The sequence below is a fragment of the Mytilus galloprovincialis genome, chromosome 10 (genome assembly GCF_965363235.1).
Source record: "Mytilus galloprovincialis chromosome 10, xbMytGall1.hap1.1, whole genome shotgun sequence".
NCBI lineage: Eukaryota > Metazoa > Mollusca > Bivalvia > Mytilida > Mytilidae > Mytilus > Mytilus galloprovincialis.
Genome location: NC_134847.1, coordinates 63,548,718 through 63,576,663, shown reverse-complemented (window position 1 = coordinate 63,576,663; position 27,946 = coordinate 63,548,718). Strand labels below are relative to the sequence as shown.

General features: G+C 30.7%; 1 protein-coding gene across 4 annotated transcripts; it reads right to left on the bottom strand.

Annotated features, from left to right (window-relative positions):
• Nucleotides 1–4,315: 4,315 nt before the first annotated feature.
• LOC143048090 (uncharacterized) lies at nt 4,316–26,716 on the bottom strand. 4 transcript variants are annotated; one of them, XM_076221538.1, is made up of 13 exons: nt 26,637–26,716; nt 19,274–19,764; nt 18,292–18,397; nt 16,624–16,835; nt 15,204–15,319; nt 14,829–14,966; nt 12,686–14,291; nt 11,376–11,593; nt 9,356–9,950; nt 8,818–8,973; nt 8,388–8,474; nt 7,972–8,032; nt 4,316–7,577 (listed from the first exon to the last, which is right to left on the bottom strand). In XM_076221538.1, the coding sequence occupies exons 2-13, from the start codon at nt 19,722–19,724 to the stop codon at nt 7,562–7,564; spliced, it is 3,762 nt and encodes a 1,253-aa protein (XP_076077653.1). In that variant the 5' UTR covers nt 19,725–19,764; nt 26,637–26,716; the 3' UTR covers nt 4,316–7,561. The 4 variants fall into 4 exon arrangements, with proteins under 4 accessions (XP_076077653.1, XP_076077655.1, XP_076077652.1 ...); XM_076221540.1 differs by lacking the exon at nt 26,637–26,716 and adding an exon at nt 23,899–23,920; XM_076221537.1 differs by lacking the exon at nt 26,637–26,716 and adding an exon at nt 23,729–23,882.
• Nucleotides 26,717–27,946: the final 1,230 nt, after the last annotated feature.

Below are 27,946 nucleotides of genomic sequence, written 5' to 3'. Positions count from 1 at the left end.
TTTACCTTCCCGTTACCTTGTTTTCACCTGGGTATTTAATGTATTAAGGTCAAGATCAATAACATATGAGAACCCATATATTATATTTATAGACTAGTGCAGTGTTTACAATAAATCACTTACTCTACATATGCACCCGGTCTTGCTCCTTTTTTGAGTTCATTCGATTCCGTTAGTTTTTATTTACCATGATTTGTCACTTCCTTTATCAATTGACGAGATTATAACATCAGTAGACAAATATCGCCCTAATTTATCGATCTATTCATGTGTTTAAATGTCGTTTGGAATTTATAATTTGAATAAAGACTAAGATTCAAACAATTTATATTTTATTTTTAGTTTTGTTAAGGGGGATTATATTCCTTAAATATGCATTACAATGTCACGTTTTCAATAACAATATGCCCTGAGGTAGCACATCACAATTTTGTTATCCTAATTTAGAAAAACTATTCAGAATTGAAACCAGCCCATTTTCATAAAGAGAAACATAAATAATATGTTTAATCATTCATGTTCATTCATGTTCAAAAATTACATACTTTCTGCCAGCTGAATTTATTGATTATGATAAAACTAAAAAAAATGAGTACACATATGCTCTCAATTCTCAACTCTCAATTTTATCTTTATTTCTTGACTTGCGTGTTTGTTGTAACGCATAACTAAATTGTTAAAAGTAAACAACTGTGGTTTAAAAAGGTTCATATAATGCAGAGCTGTATATATTTATTGTAATCGTTTTACTAGCTCCTTTGTTTTTGGTGATTTCAATTGATTTACCAATCATTTTTGTTTTTATGAAATTATAACCATGTGTAATAAATGTATCAAATGTATAATACTAACCTCATCAAAATCAGACCATGACAACGAAAGTAAAAGCGGACAATAAGGATTGTGAAATAAAAGGAGAAACAGTACCAGTAAAATCCTTAATTTCATATTTGCTGGAGATGCAAGTACTGACTAAAATATAGGTTATATAGGAAAAAGGCATTATCAATATATCTGAAAGTAAATCAAAGAACTTGGCGAGGTGCTTTTTCATTTTTGTCTTTTATAAGGTTCTTCTTCATACTTGAACAAGAAAAAATCGACCAGTAGGGGTACAGACATTTAGTAACCATAATAATACCTATTGTTAGTTTGAATATCAATCATCCAAGCTCAACAAACATATTGTCGATCAAAAAGTCCAGCATTTGATAATATTCTCTTCAGTGGATTTTCTGATAGAATCAGCCTGAGTCTTAACAGAATAATGATGATTATAATCCACAACAAGAAACTTTTATCCACTATTCCCATTTTAATAGAAAATCTTCATTAAATGAGATGGTGAAGTCAACTTTTCATTAAAATATGCAAGGTTTGTACACAATTTATATTCAAAATGTATAGTACACATTGTATGCAGGTAAAGTCATCGTAATGAATTAAAAACATACAATTTTAACTCAAACTGTACTAACGAAAGGGTACACGCACAAAGTTCAGGTCACAACAAATCATTAAAAATGCTTTTAAAAATGCAATGCAGTTGCTGACGAATATGAGCATTGTCAGGGTTAAAAAAAAAGAAGTAAAATCACAAAAATACTGAACTCAGAGGAAAATCTATCGGAAAGTCCATAATCACATGGCAAAATCAAATGACAAAACACATAAAAAAAGAATGGACAAGAACTGTCATATTCCTGACTTGGTACAGGCATTTTCAAATGTAGAAAATGTTATAAGTGTTATTTTCATTTACAAAACCCCTAAGTGCATTTGGTGCATAACACTCATGCTTACCCTTTCGGGGCACCTGAGATCACCCCCAGTTTTTGTTTTGTTTTCTGTTCTGTTATTTGTCTGTTTGTCTTTCTATTCTTTAGAGATGACGTTGTCAGTTTATTTTCTATCTATGAGTCTGACTGTCCCTCTGGTATCTTTCGTCCCTCGTTTTTGATTCGAAATCATTTCCGCATTAGTAGTGCTTGAAATCAGGTTTCGAAAGGATGAAAAAACCGTTTTAGAAACATCTGACCATAGGGAATATTTTCAAACATCAGTTTACTTCTGTATTAGTAGATATGTTCGTTTTGTTCATTTTCACTGATGTTATCGATATCCAAGGTGATGTCTTTTGGGTTTTTTTTTGTTGTTGTTTGTAATTTGGGGTGTTTTTTTATGAGTAGGGTGACCCAATATTTAACAGCAGCTGTTCGATACATTGTCAACAACTATACAAAATTTAAAATTACGAGCAAACACTGCCAAGTGGAAATGATGGATCTGAAAAAAGCTAACATCATCTAATATCATCTAATACCATATGACAATGTTTAAATTTCAAATGGTTAATTCTTATGTCTATCTCTGTATATTGTTGCATTTTTCTTGTTTTAAAAATCATCTGAACAAATTGTTAATCAAGGATCTGGTGTTTTTTCATCAATAAGCAATTTCTTTAAACGTATTATTTACCTTTATATCAACATCTGAATTTTTTAAACGTTTTGGTTAGTTACTTCTTCTGAGTTAAACAACAACAGTTTACCGTTGTTTACATCTTATAAATCGATTAAAAGACAAGTCGAGGAAACAAACAAAAAACTAAGGAAAATATATCAACTCATATAGCGGGACCTGATGGAAGTTTAGCTCTGAATTCACACAAGCATCATTCTCCATGCACATCCACACTCAGTCAAAATATCACAATCAGGAATAGGGCCCTATAGTTAAATTACAGATGAGACGACTATTGTGGTATTTAACGATCTAAGAAAACGGGCTACTAGTGAGTTTGGACTCAGATCTATTATATCTGTCAAACAATATTTGATGGTAGCCATATATTTTAAGTACATTTGAGTAGTGTCGTTCTTCTAAGACGCACAACCCTTCTCAGGAAGTCCATATATAGATATTAGAAGACATGGTATGAGTTCCAATGAAACATCACTCAATCCAAATGTAAACTATCATAGGTCAAAGTACGGTCTTCAACGCGAAGCATTGGCTCACACTGAACAGCAAAGCTATAAAGGGCAAAAAAAATACTAGTGTAAAACCATTCTAACAGGAAAACCAACGGTATTATCTATTTAAAAAAAAGGAAATACTTATGAACCATTCCAACAAACGACAACCACTTGATTGGGTTCTTGACTTAGGACATGTACAATAAAAATTAGCGGGCTTTATAAAGGCAACAGTAGTATACCGATGTTCAAAACTCAAAAAAAACAAATCCGGGTCACAAAACAAAACCGAGGGAAACGCATTAAATATTAGAGGAGAACAACGACACAACGTTAAAAATGTAACACACACAGAAACAAACTAAATACATGAATTTGGGATAGAAAAGTACCGTGACACGTCTTATAGATATCAACCTTCGCCCTTACCTGAAACAATAGTGTAAAACATCACAACATAGAAATAAACGCTATATACTTAGGAGTATGAATATGCTCGGTTTTAATGTATCAATTGAAATATGTAAACGCCATACGATGTGGCAGAAAGTATAGACGTGCCGGATAAATGGAATGTTGACAACTAAAAAATCAAAATCATTACGTATGTCACATATTCAATTTGAAATCGTCCATCCCTGTCAATATCGAGGAAAAGATCTCAATTTGTGTCATATTGTGTTAAAAAGCTAAATTATTTTCATTAGATTTAAATGCTTCTGTATATTAATGTCAATAATAAAGTCGATTTTTCGTATGCCAGTTGTACCATTTTACTTTTTTACTGTTTTTTTACGTTATTTTCATGCCATGAAATACAATTAATTTTGTATTTTGGTATATGCTGTTGTTAAAAGGACTACAAATTCAAAACAATACACATTCGTCAATTTTTTCACATTTCTCAACTGTCTCAATATTTTTACTTGAATTAATCACATCAACGACAGGAATTAACAAAACCTATTGGGAAAAAAAAACAGCACCAACGACCAACACGTTTAATTATTTTTCGCTTGTTCGGATAAATTAAAGTAAACTATGAAATACAACGTAAAAATCAATTAATCCAATTGAAAAAATTAAAATAGAAAAAGAACGAATTCCAAGGAAAATTCAAAACAGAAAGTCCCTTATCAAATGGATAATTCAAAACATCAAACACATCATGCGTGTGGAAAACAACTGTCGTATTCCTGAATTAGTACAAATATTTCCTTATGTAAAAAATGGTGGATTAAATCTGGATTAGAATCTAGCTTAACCTCTCACTTGTATGACAGTAGCATAACATAACATTATATTGACAAGATTTTTTGCTGAAAAAAAGAAAAAGAAAATGCAAAATACTTTTATTAAGGTATTATTAACGAATAACATTATCAATGCACTTCATACTTCTATATTCATATTACATACATATTTTAATTATACAGTCAAGTCATATAAAAACAAATAAATAATTGTTTCCAAAACCAATGTCGGTCCCATAAAAATATTAGCTGCCTACTTTTTTTGATGGCGAATTGTTTATGAATATTAAATGTCCAATGAGAGCATACCAAAATTGTATCAAATGAACGCTATGAATGTAATTAAACGTAAATAATGGTATGTCTTAACGATGTTTTTTGTTGACATGTAAATATTGACCCAAGACATATTTTGTTATGTGAACTGAAATTTTGTTTGTGATAAATATTTATAAAACTGTATAAAACGAATGGAACTAAATTTGAGATCAAAATATAAAAAAGAAGCATATTAAATCGTAAACAAAATAAAAATCAATGTTTCATCAAAGTGTCATTGATTCGTCATAATATTTCATTCATAAAAATACCATACCTAACACCAATACAATGTCAAAGCATTATTTTTTTGGAAATATTCGATTACAAAACCATATCATGAGAAAAATCCATCCAATATATTAAAAACATCATAACGCACCCTGTATATGTATTAAAACACTGTTCGTCTATGAGATCTGAATTTGTTCTTTCAAATAAGCATCAGGTAGTATGTGTATTATATGTATGATGATGATAATCTTAAGCAAAGATTATTTTGGTTTACTTTTAGAATATCCAAAATTTGAAAAATTAAGGGACGACATCAAAAAATCAATGAAGAACGCAAAACTTAATTCAAATAGTTTGGGGGTGGGGGTAAAAATTGCTGCAAGTTTTGTTTGATTGACATGGATTTTATATATATCCTTATTGGTCAATCAATTTTTCCCAAATTAAGTTAAGAGGGGGGTAAAGGGGGGGGGGGGTCAGTGTAAAAACTATATGAATAATGTTTTGTTTTATCCTACATTAAATTTTCGATGTCGTTCCTAATACATTCTTGCACACATTATTGAATGACAAGAAATGTCTATTTTCAAATATTCAAAAAAAGAATGAATTTAAAATATTTCATATATTGTTTTTTTTTATTATATGTGTTAATCATTTATTACTTACTAAACATTTGTTCTAAATTACACCAAATGTAACTCACAAACAGTGATGTCAATAACAATATTCCCCCCACTACCTTACATATTTATCTTTTACATGAATGGGAAATAAAAAATACACAAAAAAAATAATCGTGACAATGATAATAAAGGATTAATTGCATCAGAGTGCATGTGTGTTTTTCTAATTGTTATTATGAGATCTTTTAGATGAAAGCAGATTATTGAGTTGAATTTGACTGCCTATCTTGTATCTTTCGCCCCTCAGGGTCAAGAAATTTGTATGATTTTTTTTTGATTTTTTCATAAATGTGTAATATCTGACTAAAAGATGTTGGAATGACTTGAAATTAATTTTTTTTTTTTTTTTTTTTTTTTTTTTACATCTATGCCAAATTAAAACCTAATTTTCTAAACAATAAATTTGGTACGTAAGTGACGGTCACTGGAAATACACTAGGACACTGCATATAATGTTCCTTAATTTAAAATTCATGTGATTCAAATGAAATAAAGTCTATGGTTGTGACAGTTATTTGAATTAATTAAAACAATTATTACTTGGTTTGTCTGATGGTTTGCGTTAATTTTGTTACTTTGAATTTATTGTAATAATAAGTACCTGCATTTTACAGTACTTGATTTGTACTAATAAATTTTGGTACAGAAATAATACCGACAGTGATTGCAATATTCCATGTTTGAAAATCATAACTTTAAAATATTTGAAATAGACAAACTTTCAAAATGCTGAAAATGAAATGGTGCAAGTGAAAATCTGTAGTACTTGAATCTTTAGTACACATCAAGAACTATAAATTACAGGTTCCTATTATTACAATAAAATTAAAGAAACAAAATAGTACTGAGTATTAAAAGTAGATTTCTAGCACTACAGATTTTTGGTACAGAAATGGTACCTATGCAAAAGTAGCTGTGTATAGTTGATGTGTCCCCTCGGGTTAAGTTTGTGAAACCCGTATTTGTTTGTTTTTGTTTCTTAATCGATTTATGACTTTATAAAAGAGGGACGAAAGATACCAAAAGGACAGTCAAACTCATAAATCTAAAACAAACTGACAACGCCATGACTAAAAATGAAAAAGACAAACAGAAAAACAATAGTACACATGACACAACATATTTAGCGGGTCACACTTTAGAAATACAAATTACTAACGTCTACAATACCATAACGATCGCACTTAAAGGGTGTCGTACTATATAACTTTGTGTCCTACACATACATTTACTTTTAATGAATATTGTCATTAAATTAGAATATACGATAAATGAGTATTTGTGACATCTTTTTATCAAGACTTAAAATATATAAATATGAATATTTGTACACAGTTTTTGTGGAGATTAAAAAATGATATTCAAAAATAAATGAGGTGGATAAAAATATTTTGTAAAAATTGTTTTGCGGAGATCATTTTTTAAATATAAAACATTCGCAATATCTTTGATGATATAAATACATATAAAAGTTATATTCAATTGCAATTTTTTTTTAACATCAACGTAACTAGTTTATTACTTCTTTCTTGATATTGAAACACACAAGAAATATTGCAAATAAGATTAGAGAATTCATAGGAAATGACTCAATCTTGCTTTACATTACTATATCATACAGAGATAATATGCAGTTCAATTGTAATTGTAGATTTAACTCTTAGAATTTTAAATTCAGCAGATTTTTAAGAAGCTTATTTTAAGTTTTAAAGAATTCTGTAATCTTTAACGTTAAAATTGACATTATTGTATAAACCATACTTCAAAAAATCTTTAAGAGAAAACTCAGCGACATCTTTTAATTATAAAATCTGGTAAAAAGTAAATAGCAAAAATACTGATCTACAATTCAAAACGGAAGTCCGTTATCAATATAGTTTGAATTGGGGCTATAATATCTATAAAAAAATAAACATTCTATAGGAATTATAGATTTCAAAAAGTTATCTAGTAAATGATAAATAGTTCTAAAAATACAATCAATAGTACAAAAAATACAATCAGTTTAGATAATCTCGACATATTAAATTCAGATCACAATTCCGTCCATTAACGATGGTCTGCCATTTCTATCTTACAACACCTGATTCAATTAACCAGTATCGTCACTGAAATTAGACAGAGTTTTTCGGGCATTCAGTGATTTATTTTTTGTTAAATACCATTCTTAGAAAACGTTTGCTTGATGCTTGTCGCTAAAGGAAACATGCAGAGTTCTATTTATGTATAAACATGTAAAAGGAAATGAAAATGTTTTAAAACTAAATACAGACGGTCTCTTATCTAGATATTCGTACTGTGAGCATGATGTGCATTTGACCTTTACAGTCTAGTATCCCTTATGCATCTTGCTTAGACAAAATGAGCGTATGGCGTATATAAATCATAAGTCTGGTATCTTTGTGTTGCTTTTTCGATACGTAATGGCATTGACTATTTTTTCTTCTTTTAATTAAAAGTGAAAGCATATGTGTACAATAAGTATATATGAATCCGACTTACAAGAAACCTTCGTCTTTGTACTGAATAGTTGGTCTTCCGTTTATGTCATCAATTAATCGTGCTGAAAAGAGATATTAAATCTGATTGGTTGTTGTTTGGGCCTATAATCAGTATACTCTTCCTTTTTTGTTGTTCGTGTTATAGTTGTTAGTATTATCATCCTATGGCATATATTTTTTTCAGTTATATTCAAAGTATGTTAGAAATAGTCGATTTCAGAATTAAGCTCAGTGATGTTTAGCCATAGTAGATATTATTCCTTTTTAATAAAGATAATTTAAAACCATAACCGTAGTCTTGTTCTTACAATGGGAGTGCGTACAAATAGTAAACTTTTGAAAAAGAAATTGAATGACTATTGTTTTATCATTAACTTTAAAACTATATGGAGAATACTGTACACTGATTACACATGCCTTTTCTTGAATCTATATCTCTAATTAGAGATCTCATTCTTGGCTGCACAGAGTGAATCAAATCTTCTAACTCATCAACTATGTCATCTGCAAAAGTTAGTTTTTAGTCAGCCAGTTCTTTTTAGAAAATCAGTGTTAAACATCTTTAGCAAAGATATTGCCACAAACTTTATATGAAATTTATGTCTAATTATGAATAATAAGTAAGGCGTTTACTGGTTTGAATATAATTGCATTGAATTCATTAATGTACTATATTTTGATTATGATAAAATATTAAGTTTGCCTAATCAAAGTGATTTCAACAACTACCCTTGAATTTGAGGATATGCCTTGTTTCTAGGAAGGTTTTTGTTCTTGTTAATATACACCAACTTTGATCATATAAAAAGTGTTCTAACGAGGTACGTGCGTAATTTTAAATACGAACCTATATTTCTTAAATTTGTCTGGGAACTACTTTCTCTCAGTTTGTCTACAAAAAATGGAGACAATTTGTCTTTTACATTCCAATCTTCTGATTTATGCTTCTTCAAAGATTTTCCATGGGATTGGGTTTCGTCCAGAGATGCTGAATTACTAAGTGCTGATTATGCAATATGAAGAGTATGTAAAATGTACAAATACAGATAAAAAACGATAATAGACAGTTCCATTTTCTATAATTCCTGTCAAAATTAAGACTAAGCTTTCAACTGTTGGAATATCAAAAATGTTCAGAGGATTTAATGTACGGACTTTTCGTTATGAATTTTCCTCGGCGTTCGGTAACTTGTTATTTTACTATTGATATATTCAAGATCCAGTGACAGATTGTTTCTAAATTTTCAATTATTTCACTAACAAATAAATAGCAGACTGTTATAAATTCATAAACTTGATATTCATATTCAATAGTGACAAAAACATTCTTGAATATCAGAATGATTTTCAATATTGTGCTAGAACTTTATTTTTCTATCACTTACTTGTTTCTATTTTCCGTTTCTTTTCTTTGTGTACAACATCGGCATCACCCACTGTACCTTCTTCCAACGAACCAGAGCCAAATGACAATAATGTAGATCTCCGTCCAACCCATCCAGGATCTGATTTTGCTTCTTTTCTATCACTGCTCTCTGTCTTTGTTTTTGGAAATACATCATCTTCGAATGAACTCCCATGACTAGAGTGAAGAGGTTCTCTGAATTGTCTCAAACAAGCATTTTCTACATCTGGTGTAAAACTGCCCATACTTGAGACACCTGAACTCGAACTCGATTCTCGGCGATCTGTTCTTTTCTGTGGATATATTCCATCAACACTTGTTTTTGCAGGTAAAGGCAATTTGAATTGTTGTTTCTTTTCCATCATCCATTTAGTTTGGTCGGTTGTATTTACTTGAACATTAGCTTCACTACTGGCACCTTCGTCTTCTTTTTCTGAATGCCAGGGTGAACTCCGAGTGTGTGAATTTTGTTCATGGTCATTTTCATCTCCACTACCCTCACCCGAATCTTCGCTGCTGTTTTTTGTCGAACTTGACGAATCTGTATCGTCATCTTGACATCTTGTTTGGTAGGCCTATTCAAGCAAATTCTTTGATTAATTGATTAATCAAGAATATTTTACAATTAACCGTTGACAGACTTCGCGTCTTTTAAAAAAAGAATTTAGCTGGTACATGATGAGTGAAAAGGATACAACTTGAAACGAGAGGAAAAAAGCAGGTATATTCAATTCCTTATGAAAAAAAGTATATATCATCTGTCTTACTAAGAATTGCAACACGATAGAGGCCAAATGTTATGCAATATCTGCTTTACATTCCCTGGTTCCAGAAATCACCCACGGTTTTCAGTTGGGTTCGTGTTCCTCATTCTTTAGTTTTTTTATGTTATATTTTGTATATTGCTGTTTTTCTTTTTTTTGTCATAATACTAACAGTTTATTTTCGATGGTGAGAATGTTATGTATCTTTGGTATATTAGCCTCATTTTAAAAATAAAGAATATATATTAAACGTTAATATAAAGAGTTGACACAAACTTTCATATTCAATTTATTTTTTATATTAGCGTCCTTTTATCCAAACCCACTTCTTTAATTCCACTAATTGTCGGAATTGACCGACGAAATACACGACCGATTTTTATAATAAAAAAAAACTAGGTATGTTGAACATTTGGAATTACCTACTATCCATCATAAAGCTAATACGAGTTCAATGTGTGCAAGATTTTGTTTGGAGGGAATATTTATTGTATTTCTTTTATTCTCATTTAAATTTTGACATCTCTCGAGAATGTACTGATAATTATCTAGATAGCCAATATTGATACAAATTTTAACATATAACTAGTTTGGTAATTTCTTACTGTGACTTTTATAGCTATAATATAGTTATCAATTCTTTTTCTTTTTTTGAAAACAGTTATTGCTTCTATAATTGGCGTACAACTACATAACCTTTTTCATTCAATAACTTTATAAAATAATTAAGCTTTTTATGATGTATTAAAATAAGAATAGGTGATTATATTGCCAATGATCAAACTATTCACAAATATCAACGGGATATGAACAATTACAAGAAATGTAAGGCATTTAGAACTGAGCGAACTCCAAATCATATAGTAAACTTTACAAGACAAACAATTTTAGAAAAAAAACCAAGGGCCTTATCGTTTTTCAATTGACAAAATAACGAAAACTCTACTATTTAAAGAACGAGAAATCAATATCTAACGGAGGTTTGGACAAACAATATGCTACTGGAGTTGTATACTTAAAATATCAACGAAAAATACGAACTAGACAAGTAATTGATAATATGTTAGAGCAGAAATTCATTTTATCGGTACATGCATAACAGTGCCTTATTTCAAAATAACTGAAAACAATAATCAAACTGTCATATTTCCAAAAGTGTTAAAAGTTGTTTTTCATTACAAATAAGTCGATAAATCGCTTATTTATTAAAACTGACAAAATCATAACCTCTCTTACCGAGTAAAATTTCTCTGTGTCGTCTGTAGTCTCATGTTGCTGTTTCAAGAAATATAAATGATTCTTCTTTATTTGGCCAAATGACTCGTGATCACCAGGGAAAATGTCAATTTGTAGCATGCTCTTTAATTTTTCATAGATTTCTACACCCTCGGCCGTAAGGCTGTACATATCCTCCTGATTTCTCTCTTCTTCTGTTACGTCACTCGAAAAAAAACCTTCAAAATAAATTGGTACTGTTGTTTATACTGTGGAAGCTTAACCAAACATGGTTACTTAATAGAAAATTGACATACTATGGACATCCTTGTTATATCTTTATATAATATTACGTAAGAAAAAATTCAGAAAATATATTCTTTATTGCGATAACTATCTAGTTATCGCAATAATGAATATATTTTCAGATTTTTTTCTTACGTAATATTATATAGAGGCAACATCAGTTTACCGTAATTAGCGATGTTCAATCGTTCAATGTCCTCAATTCATCTAAAATCTAAAAAAAAAAAAAAAAAAAAAAAAAAAAAAAAAGGTGAAAGCATTACATATTAAAGAAGTTCAAACAAAGTTTGTATTTATCAAAACGATAAGACGAAGATAGTTACAAAGCACTTTCTGGTAACAATACAACAAATAAAACGAATCAAAAACTATATTTTAGATGTATGCAAATATTGAGCAACAGGAAACCCTTCCAAAGAATAGATTACCACGAAGCTCTATGTGTCAACAACAACAAAAACAACAACAGAAACAACAAAACAAATATTCCATAGTGCTATAAAAAAGAAGATTTGGTATGATTGCCAATGAGACAACTGTCCACAAGTGATCAAAATGACACAGACATTAACAACTATAGGTCACCGTACGGCCTTCAACAATGAGCAAAGGCCCATACCGCATAGTCAGCTATAAAAGGCCCCGATAAGACAATGTAAAACAATTCAAACGAGAAAACTAACGGCCCTATTTATATAAAAACATGAACGAAAAACAAATATGTAACACATAAACAAACGACAACCACTGAATTACAGGCTACACCATTTCTGAATACTTAAATGTAATAGCTTGGTAAAATATCATAATAACTATGTCAAACTTGTTGTCTATATCATGCTACAAGAAGTAGAACGGCTTGGTTTGTAATTATAATTTCTAACTTAAAGAACTCATTTATGAATCTGAAACTTAAAGATACAACATAATTTGTATAAATAATGAAACACCCAACACATATAAAGTGAAACTAAAATTTTGAAAAGCTAAAGCCCCGTTATTTCTTAAATGATAATATTATGTACCTTTAGTTTTACATGCAATCCTCTTTCGAATAGAATCTCCCTGAGCATGAAGAAAAAGTATTTCCTGACGATTTGGTGAAACAAACAATGTCTTAACTATGTCCATCCCCTCTTGATAGTCTTTCTTTGCCTCTTTATATCGATCAAGCATAGTCAGAACATCACCTCTGTTTTTCAATTTCTTCAAGTAAATATCAGTTCGGTCCATTTTCAAAGCTTCAGCCAATGTAATACTATCATTATAAAACTGGAGTGCCTTCTCCATCTCTCGTTTACCATTTTCATTCTTTTTATCTCTCAAATGTTCTTTTCCTAGTCGAAAATGGCAGGCTCCAATATTGGCAAGGAATGTTAGAGTATTTTCATTTTGACTGTGACTTTTATGTTGACTATCGAGAGCCTTCTGATGAAAACGTATAGCCTTTGGAGTCTCCTCCAGTCGATAATAGATACATCCTAAGCAGTTATAAATATCTGCCAGGTATTTCTTACGCTCTTGCTTGTGTCGTAACTCTTTACATTTAAACACTTTTTCCGCTTTATAAAAATACGTCTCAGACACTTTTGAATCAATGTCCATTTTAAGACGACCACAATTGTAAAGCATTCTACCATGCAATATAAGTAGTTGCGAGTTCTCCGTATCACTCAAGTCGTCTTTTCGAATATCATTGATCGTATTGAGTATATCGATACATGTTTTGTCAATATCAATACAGGGTTGATCATGTCTAATCATAGCTGTAACGTATTCTACCTCCCATGAAACCTTTACCAACGGATTAGACCAGTTCTTGTGGCTAATCTTTTGAATAAAAGAAAGATGTTGCTCTGGTTTAAGGATCATCAGAGCAACATTGTTTCTGTGTTTTGTATCCTCAGTTGATGTTAAACCTTGCATATTTGGAAGATTCGATACATTCTTATAACTTTCCATTAGCTGTATATATTTCGCAATGTGAACTGTCAACTTTTCAGATTTTTCTCGTGCATTCAATACATTTATATCATACTCTTCACCTATTTTCAAAACAAGCTCATCAAAAAGAATGAAGAAATTTAATTTCGCTTTTTCTAATGCCAGTGCTATATCAATCTCATGCTCTTTTTCTCGTAAAAACTTGTATACCAATGGATGAAGTGAAAATATTTCTTGGTCAGCCATATAGACTTCAGACTCGTTTTTCAACTCATCTGTACAACTTTCGTCTGCCACTTCATTTTCAATTTCAATAAGATGTCGACTTTTAAAAAGTAGAAGAGTAATCTTCAAATCACCAAGACTTTCAGATTCATTTCTTTTATCTTTGCCCGGTTCATTTCGGTCGATGATAGCAGCTGATCTAAGGCTAAATTTGGACGTACCGAACAATGACAGCTTACAGAGTGTAAACTTGTGGTCACCAAGATTTTTAAAGGGTTGATTCAAACAATCGGTCATACTTAAAACAGATGTTGAAAGTGATTCTGTTCTTCTTTCCAGAAATGTTATCAAATGGTCAATGTTGGGAGCATTATTGATTGCATCACATATAACTCGAAGGGCCAAAGGACATGCTTCACAGACTCGAACAATGAAGTTAACTTGCGTTTTTTTAAGACTGGACTGAAAATAAAATGTTACTAAGTATTAGAAATGAGCTGCCATTTAAGTTATGGGTTAACTTATACGAGTACTGTTTATTAAGGTTACTATGAAAACATGTTTATTTATCTTATCATGCCGAAGATATGTCAAATAGCTCAATTTTCCTTTTTCCCCCTTATATTTCATAACTAAAATTATAATTAAAAAAAATAAAATCTATATAATTTAAGCAGAACTTTGTGATGGCTCAAGTATGTGTTAAACATTATTTCTCTTCAATTTTCTTCAATTTCAAACTTTATTAAGCCTATATAACTTTGTTTTACTCGAGCGGTACTGATGAGTCTATTGTACAGAAAACCGCGTCTTGCGTACAAAATTATAATTCTCGTATGTATGATGAGTGTATTTATTTATATAAATATGGACCTCATAGTTGTGTTACTGATTCAACTGACATCAAATACTTTTTCCTTTCTAGGTGCGTGTTCGACATTTCCCATAAAAATAAAAAAATAAATCATTAAAATCATAAAATATGTTACGCAAAGGTACCTGTTTTGTGCACATTCTCACTAGGTCATTTGCACTTTCTTTATTCAAGCTTTTTACTTCAACTTTGACCAGACTATGTACCATATCATGCCCAGTTGTCAACAGAAAATTATCCCGGGAAGTAATGATAATTCTCATCTGTAATAGGAGAAAATCAATTGTAAAAAAACACATCTTACATAAACTCGTGTTTCTCAAATGAAACATTTCATAAATAAAAGCACACTACATATAAAATGATCACTACTAATTATCGTTTTCCTGCTGCAACGTTATATTAAATTGACCTTATTTTAGGTTTTTTAAATCACGAATATGACAGATTACTTAATTATTCATACCGATCAAAAATCATAAACACTATCAATAACATACCATGCATGTTTTCCTTTTTTGCATCATCTCTAGTAGAGATTTGAAAAATGCTAAAAGCTTTGTCTTCTCCTCAGGATTCGTGGTGACATCGTCAATGTTATCAAACATTAATATTTCTGAAAATGAATGATTATAATTAAAACTAGATGATTTTGTTTTTTTTAGATTGATCATGTCGTCTTCAATTATTGAATTGGGATATTTTCTCCAAAATTTGAGTTTTCTGTGGAAAAAAATTGTTTCAAAGACAAATTTAGAAAGTACAAATCACTACATTTATACGTCACTAGAAAATGCCCTCGAAATTGCGGCACAATAAGAAAGGGTTGAAACAAAGAGTTTTAAAAATTTGCGGGCAGTACGTCGATTGAGCATGCACGAAAGCGTATAGGCACTGGTTGATAACGGTTCAGAAATTAGATATTTTCTCCAAAATAACCAGTTTTTGTGAAAAACAAGACTGTTTAAAAGAGAAATTCAAATATTTCCGATTTTATATAGTTTCACAGGAGTTGTGACTCTGGAAATTGCTCTGTTCCTTCAAAACACAACCGCGAAATCACGGGCATTTATAATGTGTTTGAACTAAGTAAACTGTTGAAGGATGGATTTTTGTAAACGATTTTATGAATGATGAATTTCAGGAAAGGTATCAAAAGATATAAATACTTGGGGACATGAAATTTATTTTAGCCACCCTTTTTTTTAAATTCGTATTTTTTAATTGACAGTAAATAGCAAATACACTTTATTTATAGTATATGTATGTTTATAGTATACAGGAAAATAGCAAAAATAATTGTCCTGTCCCCTAATTCCTATGCAAATGATGTGTAATTTTTAACAGTCCTAAACGGAAGTCTTGTATACTCTAATTTAAAAATCCGTCCGGTGACAGAAACAATATCCGCACGCCATTATTTTCGTTTTACTTTCAAAATATCTCAAATTGAATAATCATAAGCAAGGATGACAAATGCGGCTATGCATGGTACTTTTTGGAAACAAAGGCATAATGATTAATTAAGTGTAGTTAATTAATTGTAGAAGGAAGAGTAGCGACACACAAAATGAAGTCTTCTCGTTTAATAGTATAGATATCACAAATATTTCCGACTTTGTATGGTGTCAAAGGAGTTGCGGCTCAATAATATCGGTGTCTTCCTTTAGTAGTATTGATTTTAAAAAAAATGAAAGTTTATAGTTATATTATATCGATCAAATGTTTTGTTAAATGGAATAAAAGAAAACACTGTGGTCTCATAATTGATCAATGAAACAATAGAGATACACATGCTTATAGGAAAAATGAGGATCTATGTGTAGAATATAGTGTATTGAATATAAAAAATATTAAATCATCATAACATTCAGTGAGGTACAAATAATTCCTTGAACGTACATTATAAAATTGACTCACGTTTTTTGCATACAGTGTCTTCATTTCCCAGCTGTTTCTGGAAATAATCTAAAAGTGTCTGTTGTAGGATACTTTCTTCAACAAGAATCTCATCATTAACCTCATTTTCTTCCTCATTGACTATGTGTGAAACTTTGCTTAAACTAGACCCCCGTAACTCTCTGAATTTGTTTATAGTTGTACGGAGGAAATGTCTAAAGCTTCTCTGTTCCCTGAATTTATAAATATTTACATTCCTTTAATACCCTTGAATTTTAATGCTCCCAAAAACGCATGTTTTCTGGTAACTTATCTGTTCTTTAAGGAATGACTTTAATATTTTTTCTGTCTATTCGAAATAACATCAAAAATGTGGTGCACATTCAATAACCCACGTAGCGGGTTATTTAAAGTGTGCACCACATTTTTGATGTTATTTCGAATAGACAGAAAAAATATTACAGTCATTTCTTATATTAAATACTGAATGCCATTTTAAACCGGAGTGAACCAAAAAAACAACTTGATGACGTCATGGTCACATAACACAATAATGTAAATGAGCTGATAAACAAAACAACGTCAGACAATCACAGGAAGTGTTACATCCAAAATTAATGTATTATCTAAAAGCTGAAATGCAGACAAGGAAGCCAAAAAAAAAAACTAACTTTCAATTCAATGCTTTACATACCAAATTTTCAATTCACTACATGTTATCTAAATGTCATATTTAATTAATCATTCGAAAAAGAACGAAGTACACTTTAACGCAATGGACCTCAATAATAAAAACATATAAGTCAAACTATATAATCATAGACACAATACCAAGCTAATATACAGATGTTCTAATAGGCAACAGTAATTTACCAATGTTCTACCCTTATAAAACAAGTTATCATTCAACTGGAAACTAACGACATCGCTTGACTCATGATCGATAAATAAATAAACAATAAAGGTTTTTTTAATTTAAATACTGAGTTTATCACGGTAGTGTACCAAGTGAATCCAAATCGAGTCTCATATTTAATTGTGAGTATTTCAGTATCAAAATGGAAAAGTTCTTCATTCATTTTATTGGTAATCAGAACAAAATAGTTATTTACAAAACTTATCCCCCATTTTTTTATAATAGTATACAATATTGTGTTGGCTAAGATATTTATTTGTAGCCCAATTTTGTAGTGATAGTTTTCGGCACTTTCAAAATTAGGTACTTTACTTCTCAACCCAGACCCAGTCCAAAACATCATGGTATTTGCTGAAGGAATTATCAATTTTGATTTGTTCATTTTAAAAAGCTTATTATATAGGTTATCACTGCCCAAATTCTGAATTGGTCAATACATTTGAATAAACTAATATGTGTATTTTTTTCTAACATAATAAAACATTGGTTGTGCCTTTATGTGTTGAATATACTTTGTACTTAGCATATAGCATCGAGTGGTCAGATTGAACAAATTTTGTGCAATAACAAAGGGTTGTGAATAGCACCATATCAGTAACACGATAAATGAATAAATTTATGATTCTGCATTAACATTTTGATATTCTGCACGTTTTCGCAAATACACTGTACACTAGGCTTTACGTTTTGTTTTAAAAACAAACTAATTTTTTTCAATTCATCATATCGTATAACATATAAATTACGATTTTCATCTTGAAAACAATTCATACCTTAATTCAAATTTAATTGTTTTCCATTTTTCACTTCGTAGTTCATAACAAACTGTATTGACGAGACAGGTTTTTCCCATTCCTCCCAAACCACAAACAAGAATCCCTAAAATATCAAAGTGAAAATAAGTTCATCTAATATATCTTACAAAATCGTTAAAGGCAAGCATGTATATTCATTCCGTTAGTGAATAGAAATGACATTGTTATCTGACTATACATAAAACATTTGAATATAAATATGAAATGAAAGTCTAACAATGTCATATACTTAAGGAAGATTTTGTCAAGCTTTATAGAAATCAAATAGGTTTTTTATGAGTATTCACGCTGCAAATTTTTGAATGGACACCGACTTTAAATAATAATAAGTTTTTCACTAGATGCCTTCAATGTTATTGCTGTCTTAGTGATGCCGTCTCTGTGACGAATATTTCAGATATCCTTTTATTCAGATAAAACCGTATTAGGCTAAAGAACACTAAATAAATCATTCAAGTCACTAAAATGAAGTAATGTAAAGCACATAACACTTTCTTTGCCCTTTCACCGTTTATATAAAAATAATGGTCTAACATGTACTCGTATCAAAGAGTTAAGACTACGTTAACAAACGGAAACAGTGACAACTACAGTTAAACTAAATAAAATAACAATTGGTGAGATGCGTTTGAGTTGAAACAAATATTTTAAAATTTCAGCTAGTGATGTTGTTTGACTGTTCTTGATAAAAAAATCATTAAACATACATCTTTAACACGAGACGTAAAGGAGTTGTAAAATAAATTGTACTACAAGCAATGTGATGGGCGATTGATGGAACATCGTTCAAATCTGATCGTCCCCCATTTAATAGTGTTTGTTTTATAAATCAGTAAATATCTTACAAGTACACCATTATATGCATGAGATATATGTCAACTACTTCAGTAGCGTTTAAATTATGTTTAAGTCCGGGTATCAAGTAGAAATGTATGCAAACCTTTAGTGTTTCCTTTCTCGATCTCATCTTTAATCTTAGCTATTTGATCTTCTCTACCAACAAAATTGTTGTCTCTGAAAATTCCTCTCCTTATACATTCTCGCTTAAACCGTCTTATGTTCTCTCGACAATCTTTTAAGTGTTCATTTACATTGACTGATCCTAACTCTGTGTGGTAGTGTAAGTATCCAGTAAGATTGATTAAGAATTCCAACAGATCATTCTTGTCACTGAAGTTGTTTTCTAAAGCTGTAAAGAATGCTGCGGTGTCGGTGATGGTTTGAGTTTGTTCCCCTAACTGTCGCCTAGACAAGTTTAAAACCTGCTGAAATATGTGATCATCTCCATCCCAATATTCAGTGAAATAATGCACCAATTTGTCCCAAATATCAATTTCTGTACAGTGTCCAGTGGCAATTTCATCGACAATTTTTTCCAGACTAAGGAACATGGTTGCCACTGATGTAATCTTCAATACTACATGGTGTTACCTGTATGATGTATAAAAGATCAAATATCTTTTTAATATAATTATAATGTGCTTTCTTTTAAATTTGTTCGATCAATGATATTTCTATGTTGCTTAGCTGCATATGAATGTAGCTTTTTAAAATCCGACCAATAAGTTAAATGTCTTTCTTACATATCTTTAAAGATACAGTTTTCTCTGTGAAAAGAGGAATGCTATAATTGACAAAATATATAGATCACGATACAGTCTTAGATGCATGGTTTTTGTTTTATTAGTTGCTAGGATTTACTAGTACCTGTCAACGTCCACTTTGTGTTTTTGTTGTCTACACACAGTTAAGTTGTTAATTTTTTCGTCATATGGTATATTGTGAATAGTTATCTCATTGGCAATCATATATTGTTTTATATTCAATAATTCAATAATACAGAAGTACACTGAAGTTATCAACTTATTTTTTAGAGAATGTGCAATTTCAAAATATGTAACAAAGATTTTGTTTCTTGAAGCATATTTTTAATACATGTATATAAGTATGATATGCATAATTTAACTCCTTATAACAACATAATGTTATCTAACATATTATACGTTTCTTCGATGATGAAAATTCTAAGAAAGAGAAGGAAGATACCAAGATGACATTCAAAAAGCAAAAGTAAAAAAAAATCACCATGTCAACAAAACCCTGTGTGTAAACTGATATCGGCAAACACGAACCTCAACAAAAAAAAAATACAGATGCTCCGAACGGATAAACAGTTCCTGTTCCACATGTTGCACTCGTCATGCTGCTTATCTAAATACAAACCCAATTATTCGTATCATTTTATACTGTCAAGTTCGAGGAAAAAATGACGGGATTGATGCTTCTTCTAGGAAGATACTCTTGGTAATTTGTGACACATATATTCCATTCTGGTAAACCAACTTTAATGTCACCAATTGGATTTGGAACCCTTTGTTCAATAGCTGCATTATTGATTCATTGATTGGTATTTGCTTCGCGCAATCTTCTATAAAGAGTATTATTTTTTAGGAAACTATAGCTTTGGATAAAGATACTACACATACAGGCGATGCTTGAATGTCGCTGCATAGAAATGGAACGTTCACAATAGGGAATGCAGAATTCGTCCTCATTGTTGTTAGTTGTTGTTCTTAACCGACCAACATCGTTAATGTCTAGGTAACAGTTAAGAAAGAGGAAGATATTCCAGCTTCATAAGTATCCATTATTTCAAATATAATGGGATAGATGAGTTTAACATAATCCCTAAACTTTTCACTTTTACTGGAAAAGACATCAACAATATATCGGAACGTGAAGTTAAGGGATAATGGGAGATTTTCATTCTTCTTGAAAAGCTCCTGTAGGAAGCATATATTATGTGGATAAAGTAACAAATCGAAAAGAAATGGAGTCAATTAGCTTCCATAGGACTGTTTGTTGGGAAAGAACTGCTCCAACCAAAACAAATGTATTGACAATTGAATAATGAGGCATTTTCACAATGTCAATTTCAAAGAAATGTTTGTTTAAATCAGAGCGCTTGTTTTCACAAAGAATGATAAGTTTCTTCTTAAAACAATTTGTATGTATATATACGTTGGTGATTTATTTTATTTTAAGAAACAAAGTTGACCTAGTTCATTCAATATGTTTTGAATACTGCATACTAGTCTTGTTGTTTGTATCGTATTTCAGCTATCTCATTGACGTGAAATACACCAGGTGTCTTTTCGTCCAAAACAAGGATGTATATGTACAAAATAATTTAGATATTTAAATCATTGTTATAGTAAATGCTCATGTTTTAAGTTTTTTAAGTTTTTAGTTTTTTCTCTTACGATTGTAAACTGTGTGTAACTGCTACTTAAGAGAGTTGAGAGAACATACATGTGCCTTTACTAAGTCAGAAACCTGTCATTAATGGTTGCCGTTTGTTGCTGTATTGCATATTTGTTTTTCGTTCATTATATTGTACATGAATTATTCCGTTAGTTTTCTCGTTTAAATTGTTTTACATTTGTCATTTCGGGGACTGTTAGCTTACTATGTGGCTTTGCTCAATCTTGAGGATCGTAGGGCTAACTATAGTTAAACTCTGTGTCATTTTGTCTCTTTTGAAGTTTTGTCTCATTGGCAATTATACCACTTCTTCTTTTTTTTTAATGTAAACATTATTTATCAGAACACTAAAAATCCAGCAGCAATAGAGAGCGACTAATAATGTTTAAACAATAGACAATTCCAACGTTTTTAGAAAAAAATAAAATAGATTTAACTGAAATTTTCAAAAGTCGTGCATAAACACTGATTTCTTCACAAAAGATGGAACGATAAACTAAAGGTTCTAAAGAGCCTATGTCGCTCACCTTGTGCATATTTAAAAACAAAAGACACAAATTATAGACAAGAATTGAAATCATGATAAAATTATGTTTTGGTGATAATGATATGTTTGTCAATCTTACTTGACTGAACATTCTTCCTGTTTTCAATTTTCTCTATCTATAATGAACTTGGCTCAGTAGTTTCAAAGGAAAATATTTTGTAAAAGTTTACAAAAATTTACATAATTTACGAAAATTGTTTAAAATTTACAATTAAGAGCAATAACTCCTTAAGGAGTCAATTGACTGTAGGCAAAGTTGACTTACTTGTACATCTTACTTTGCTATACATAATTGTTGTTTACAGTTTATCACTATCGAAGATAATATTGAAGATAATAACCAAAAACTGCAAATTTTCTTCAAATTACAATTCAGGGACAGCAACAATGGGTTGCCTGATTTGTCTGAAAATTTCAGAGCAGATAGATCTTGACTTAAAGAAGACTACTGCCAGATTTGCTCTAAATGCTTTGGTTTTGAAGATATAAGCCAAAAACTGCATTTTACCCCTACGTACTATTTTAGCCATGTCGGCAATCTTGGTTCGTGGGCGGGGTTATCGGACACATTTTTAAAACTAGATACCCTTATGATGATGGTGGCCAAGTTTGGTCAAATTTGTCTATGTTGTTTCAGAGAAGAAGATTTTTTAAAACGATTACTAAAATTTTAGAAAAATGATTAAAAATTTACTATCAAGGGCAATCACTCCTTAAGGGGTCAACTGATAATTTTGGTCATGTTGACTTATTTGTAGATCTTTCTATGCTGAATATTATTGCTGTTTACAGTTTATCTCTATCTATAATAATATTCAAGAAAATAACCAAAAACAGCAAAATTTCCTTAAGATTACTAATTCAGGGGCAGCAACCCAACAACACATTCTTCGATTTGTCTGAAAATTTCAGGGTAGATAGATCTTGACCTGATAAACAATTTTTATATATTAGATTTGCTCTAAATGCTTTGGTTTCAGAGATATAAGCCAAAATCTACATTTTACCCCATCGTTCTATTTTTAGCCATGGTGGCCATCTTGGTTGGTTGGCCGAGTCATTTGACACATTTTTTTAAACTAGGTACCCCAATGATAATTGTGACCAAGTTTGGTTAAATTTGGTACAGTAGTTTCAGAGAAGATTTTTGTAAAAGTTTACGGACGACGGACGACGACGGACGACGAACGCCAAGTGATGAGAAAAGCTGACTTGACTTTTCAGGTCAAGTGAGCTAAAAAGGTAAGTTTGGAAACTATATATCGAGCAAAAACCTAGTAAGGTCGACATTAAAATATAGACGTAGCACTAGGTATACAGCTGAGTGAGAGACAATTTTTCTTTTACCCGTTTATAAAGTGTAAAGATTAACAATTGAAGTTTTACTCTTTACACCAATTTCATTTTTTTTCAAAAGTTGCTTCGTAAATAACGATCATAACAAATGATTTATGTATCTTATCAGTGCACTTGTCAACCGTACAAAAAATATAAAGCATTATCATAAAATGTTAAATCATTCGACTCTAACACTTTTATATAATATCCCATTAATTTATTATTTGCATATGTTAAATGGCTTACCTTATCGGAGAAAGACACTAATAGAATCAAGATTCTGTCCTCGAACTTTCTGACTTATCTTCAACTTTAACATTTAAATTAAAATAACAACAAATATATCAATATTATATCTGCCATTTTTTAAAACATGTCCTATTTTTGACAAAGAACAACAGAAAAATTGATATTACCTGATCTGACTTTAAAAAGAAGTTCATGAAACGCTTAATTTAAAGGCCCATAACTGTACACTGCTACATAAGCAGACGATTCTAATCATTTTAGTTATAAACATGTTGTTTACGTGTTTTTACATGAATGTATTCACAAATTTAAAATTGTCAATAGAAAAATAATTCGAATTTACAAATTCTTTCAAATATCCGTTGTGTACATGTATATACTTCATTAATAAAGATTGAGCCTTTTGATAATGCACATAGATATAAACAATATAATTTTTAGTCTGTGACATCACAAATCAATACACAAAAATATTCTTGTAAATGGTAAAACGTAGGGAAGACAACCAATACTTGTTCTGAAGACCGGGAGCTCGATCACATTTCGTCTGGTGTTAATAGTTATCAAAGGTACCAGGTTTATAATTTAGTACGCCAGACGCTCGTTTCGTCTCCATAAGACTCATCAGTGACGCTCATATCAAAATATTTATAAAGCCCAACAAGTACAAAGTTGAAGAGCATTGAGGGTCCAAAATTCCAAAAAGTTGTGTCAAATAAGGCTAAGGTAATCTATGCCTGGGATAAGAAAATCCTTTGTTTTTCGAAAAATTCAAACTTTTTTTTTTTTTTTTTATTTACTTTCTGAGAAATATATTCTACCTAGATTTACACCGTTTAAAACTTCCTCTATTATTGTCAGATGAAAAAAGGTCACCGTCCATAACACCTGACAAAATCAACCGCTAGACTACATCAACCAACGGAACCAATAGAAAATAGCTGTTATATTCTTGACTTGATAGAGCTTGTATTAGATTTCAGATTTTAAAATATTTTGTCCTCGAGCACCAATGAAGAGAAATTAAAAGTTGAAATGCGCGTCTGGAAATAAAATTGGTAACTGTAGATTGGCTCGCTTTTGTATAATCTCTGTCAACTTATTGATGCCAGTTTATATATTTATAAGATAATTTGTACTGTTGTATGGTTTATGTAGTGTTTGAAGACTGTTGTTTGTTTATTCCTCTTTTTTTGCTTTTTTGTCGGTTTCTTCTCAACTGATGCATTTTGGTTGTGGGCCCTAGTTCTGTTTTGTCTCATTTTTAGATTATCAATTGATACAATATAAACATTGGAATACTGGCGAAATAAATCGACTAATACCGCCTTGGGAGGGCTTTATACGGATAACAGTTTTAAGACGGGTATTCAATTTGTAAATTCTCAAAATAAAACGAACATAAAGAAAACCATTGTACACAAGAAAATACCTACAAGATAAGTAATAACTATATATAAGGTATGATCATAGCAAATAATTCTTTTTGATTAAATCATATTTACAGACGAAATATACGGAAAGTGTTGTACACATGAAAGAATTTATCTCAACGCCAAAACTGTAAGAATGTCCACTTCCAACTTCTATTGTTTGTCTGTTTGTCTTTTTCATTTTTAGCCATGGCGTTGTTAGTTTATTTTCGATTTATGAGTTTGACTGTCCCTCTGGTATCTTTCGTCCCTCTTTTCCAACATTTTCTTCTGTTTTAATTTGTTGATTTAGGATCAGGAATGACACCTCGTATGTATAACACAAATACACATCTGTAAAGATCTAATTCCGTCATACGATGATGATGCTTAACTATGACATTTATCATAGGACTGGCTAAATGCATAATCTGTATTAAAGTTTACAAATTACGCAAAGTGCACAATTGTTTCCTTCGAACGTTAAAATATCACGTAGTCAATGATGTCCTTGAGCATGGCAAATAAGGTTCAATTTAATAAAAACCAGCAGTTTAACTGATATCAAAGCAGTATTAAAATTATGTCCTCAATGACATGATCCAATTAAGATAATCAACCGTTTGAATGGCCTATTTCCTTCTGATAAAAACATGTTGATGTTTGTTATAGAACAGGGATTGGTTTTTTTATAACAGGATTTATTTACTTATATGTTGATATTAGTTATCATTGATGTTGCCATAATTATAAAGAAAAACAATATAAAAAAAAAATATTTCTTAGGATTTTTTACCTCAGAAATATATTACATTAGTAGAATTTGCAAAAACAATTTCAGAATTTTCCTCTTTCTAAATGATTTGAAATTGAGTGTCACTGATGAGTCTTTTTTTTTGTACGGAACGAGCATCTGGTCTTCAAAATTATGATCCTGGTATGTACGATGATTTATATGAATGATCATATTTATGAATTAATTGGTTACAACACTTTGAAATGTTCGAAATACTAAGGATTGTTTACTCAAAGAAAACATCACCTTAACTGTATTTATCAAAACCTTTCGGAATTTGAAGTCCCCAATGCTCTTCAACTTTGTACTATAATTATTTGGCCTCTTCACTTTTTTAATTCGAGATTCAGTGAAGAGTTTTTTTTTCTATAAACCAATATTATAATTTACATGTTTATTATAGTTATATTTGTATGGCAGTTAATGGTGCGCAAAAAGTTTTACCGAGTACATTGTTGTTTACCACATTATTCTATAAATGTAATCAGATATCCTTTATTTAAAACTATAAAGCTTCTCACTGTAACCGATTGAAAAAAAAAATTAAAAACCATCCAAATAAAAAATCAATTACATGTTATTATATTATAAAACCTATCAGATTGCTCGTTTTATCGAAACCTGCTTTTCGATGATTTGTTTATTTACGCGTTTATCTTATAAATGTATTTATATATATTGTTTTTAAACAGCTTACCTTCACCTTACGTCACTCTATCCAAGCGGGAAGTAAATAATCATGATTGAAAGCATTTGCAAATATATAAGTTTAGACTCAAGACTGGAATTATAATGATAAAGATTCCGTAAAAGAGATATTTAAAAATCTACATAATGTGTATGATATTAGAACGCATTCAAGTACATTATTTTAGAAATTTCTCAATATTGGAAAGGACGATACAAAATTTGTAATCATGATGAATATCTTTTTTTCAACTAACATTAGGACACATCTGATATTGTTCGATATGTCAGAATTCTATTTAGTTCAGATTATTAAATCAAGTCAAAGTGTTATCAAAGGTACCAGCATTATAATTTTATACGCCAGACGCGCGTTTCGTCTACATAATACTCGTCAGTGACGCTCAGATAAAAATAGTGATAAAGCCAAACAAGTACAAAGTTGAAGAGCATTGAGGACCCAACATTCCTAAAAGTTGTGCCAAATACGGCTAAGGTAATCTATGTCTGGGATAAGAAAATCCTTAGTTTTTCGAAAAATTGATAGTTTTGTTAACATGAAATTTATAAAAATTACCATATACTTGATATTCATGTCAACACCGAAGTGCTGACTACTGAGCTGGTGATACCCTCGGGGACGAAACGTCCAGGCATCAACCTAGTGATGTAAATAGTTATCAAAGGTACCAGAATTAAAATTGTATACGCCAGACGCGCGTTTCGTCTACATAAGACACATCAGTGACGCTCAGATAAAAATAGTTATAAGGGCAATCACGTACAAAGTTGTAGAGCATTGAGGATCCAAAGTTCCAAAAAGTTGTGCCAAATACGGCTAAGGTAATCTATATCTGGGATAAGAAAATCCTTAGTTTTTCGAAAAATTGATAGTTTTGTTAACAGGAAATTTATAAAAATGACCATATAATTGATATTCATGTCAACACCGAAATGCTGACTTCTGGGCTGGTGATACCCTCAGTGACAAAACGTCCAGGCTTGACCCAGTGGTGTAAATAGCTATCAAAAGTACCAAAATTAATTTTTTAAGGCCGGACGCGCGTTTCGTCTACATTAGATTCACCAGTGACGCTCATGTCAAAATAGTTATAAAGCCAAACAAGTACAAATTTGAAGAGCATTGAGGACCCAAAATTCCGAAAAGTGACAAATACGGCTAAGGTAATCTATGTCTGGGATAAAAAAAAAAAAACCTTCGTTTTTCGAAAAATTTATTATTTTGTTAAAATGAAATTTATAAAAATGACCATATAATTGATATTCATGTCAACACCGAAGTGCTGACTACTGGGCTGG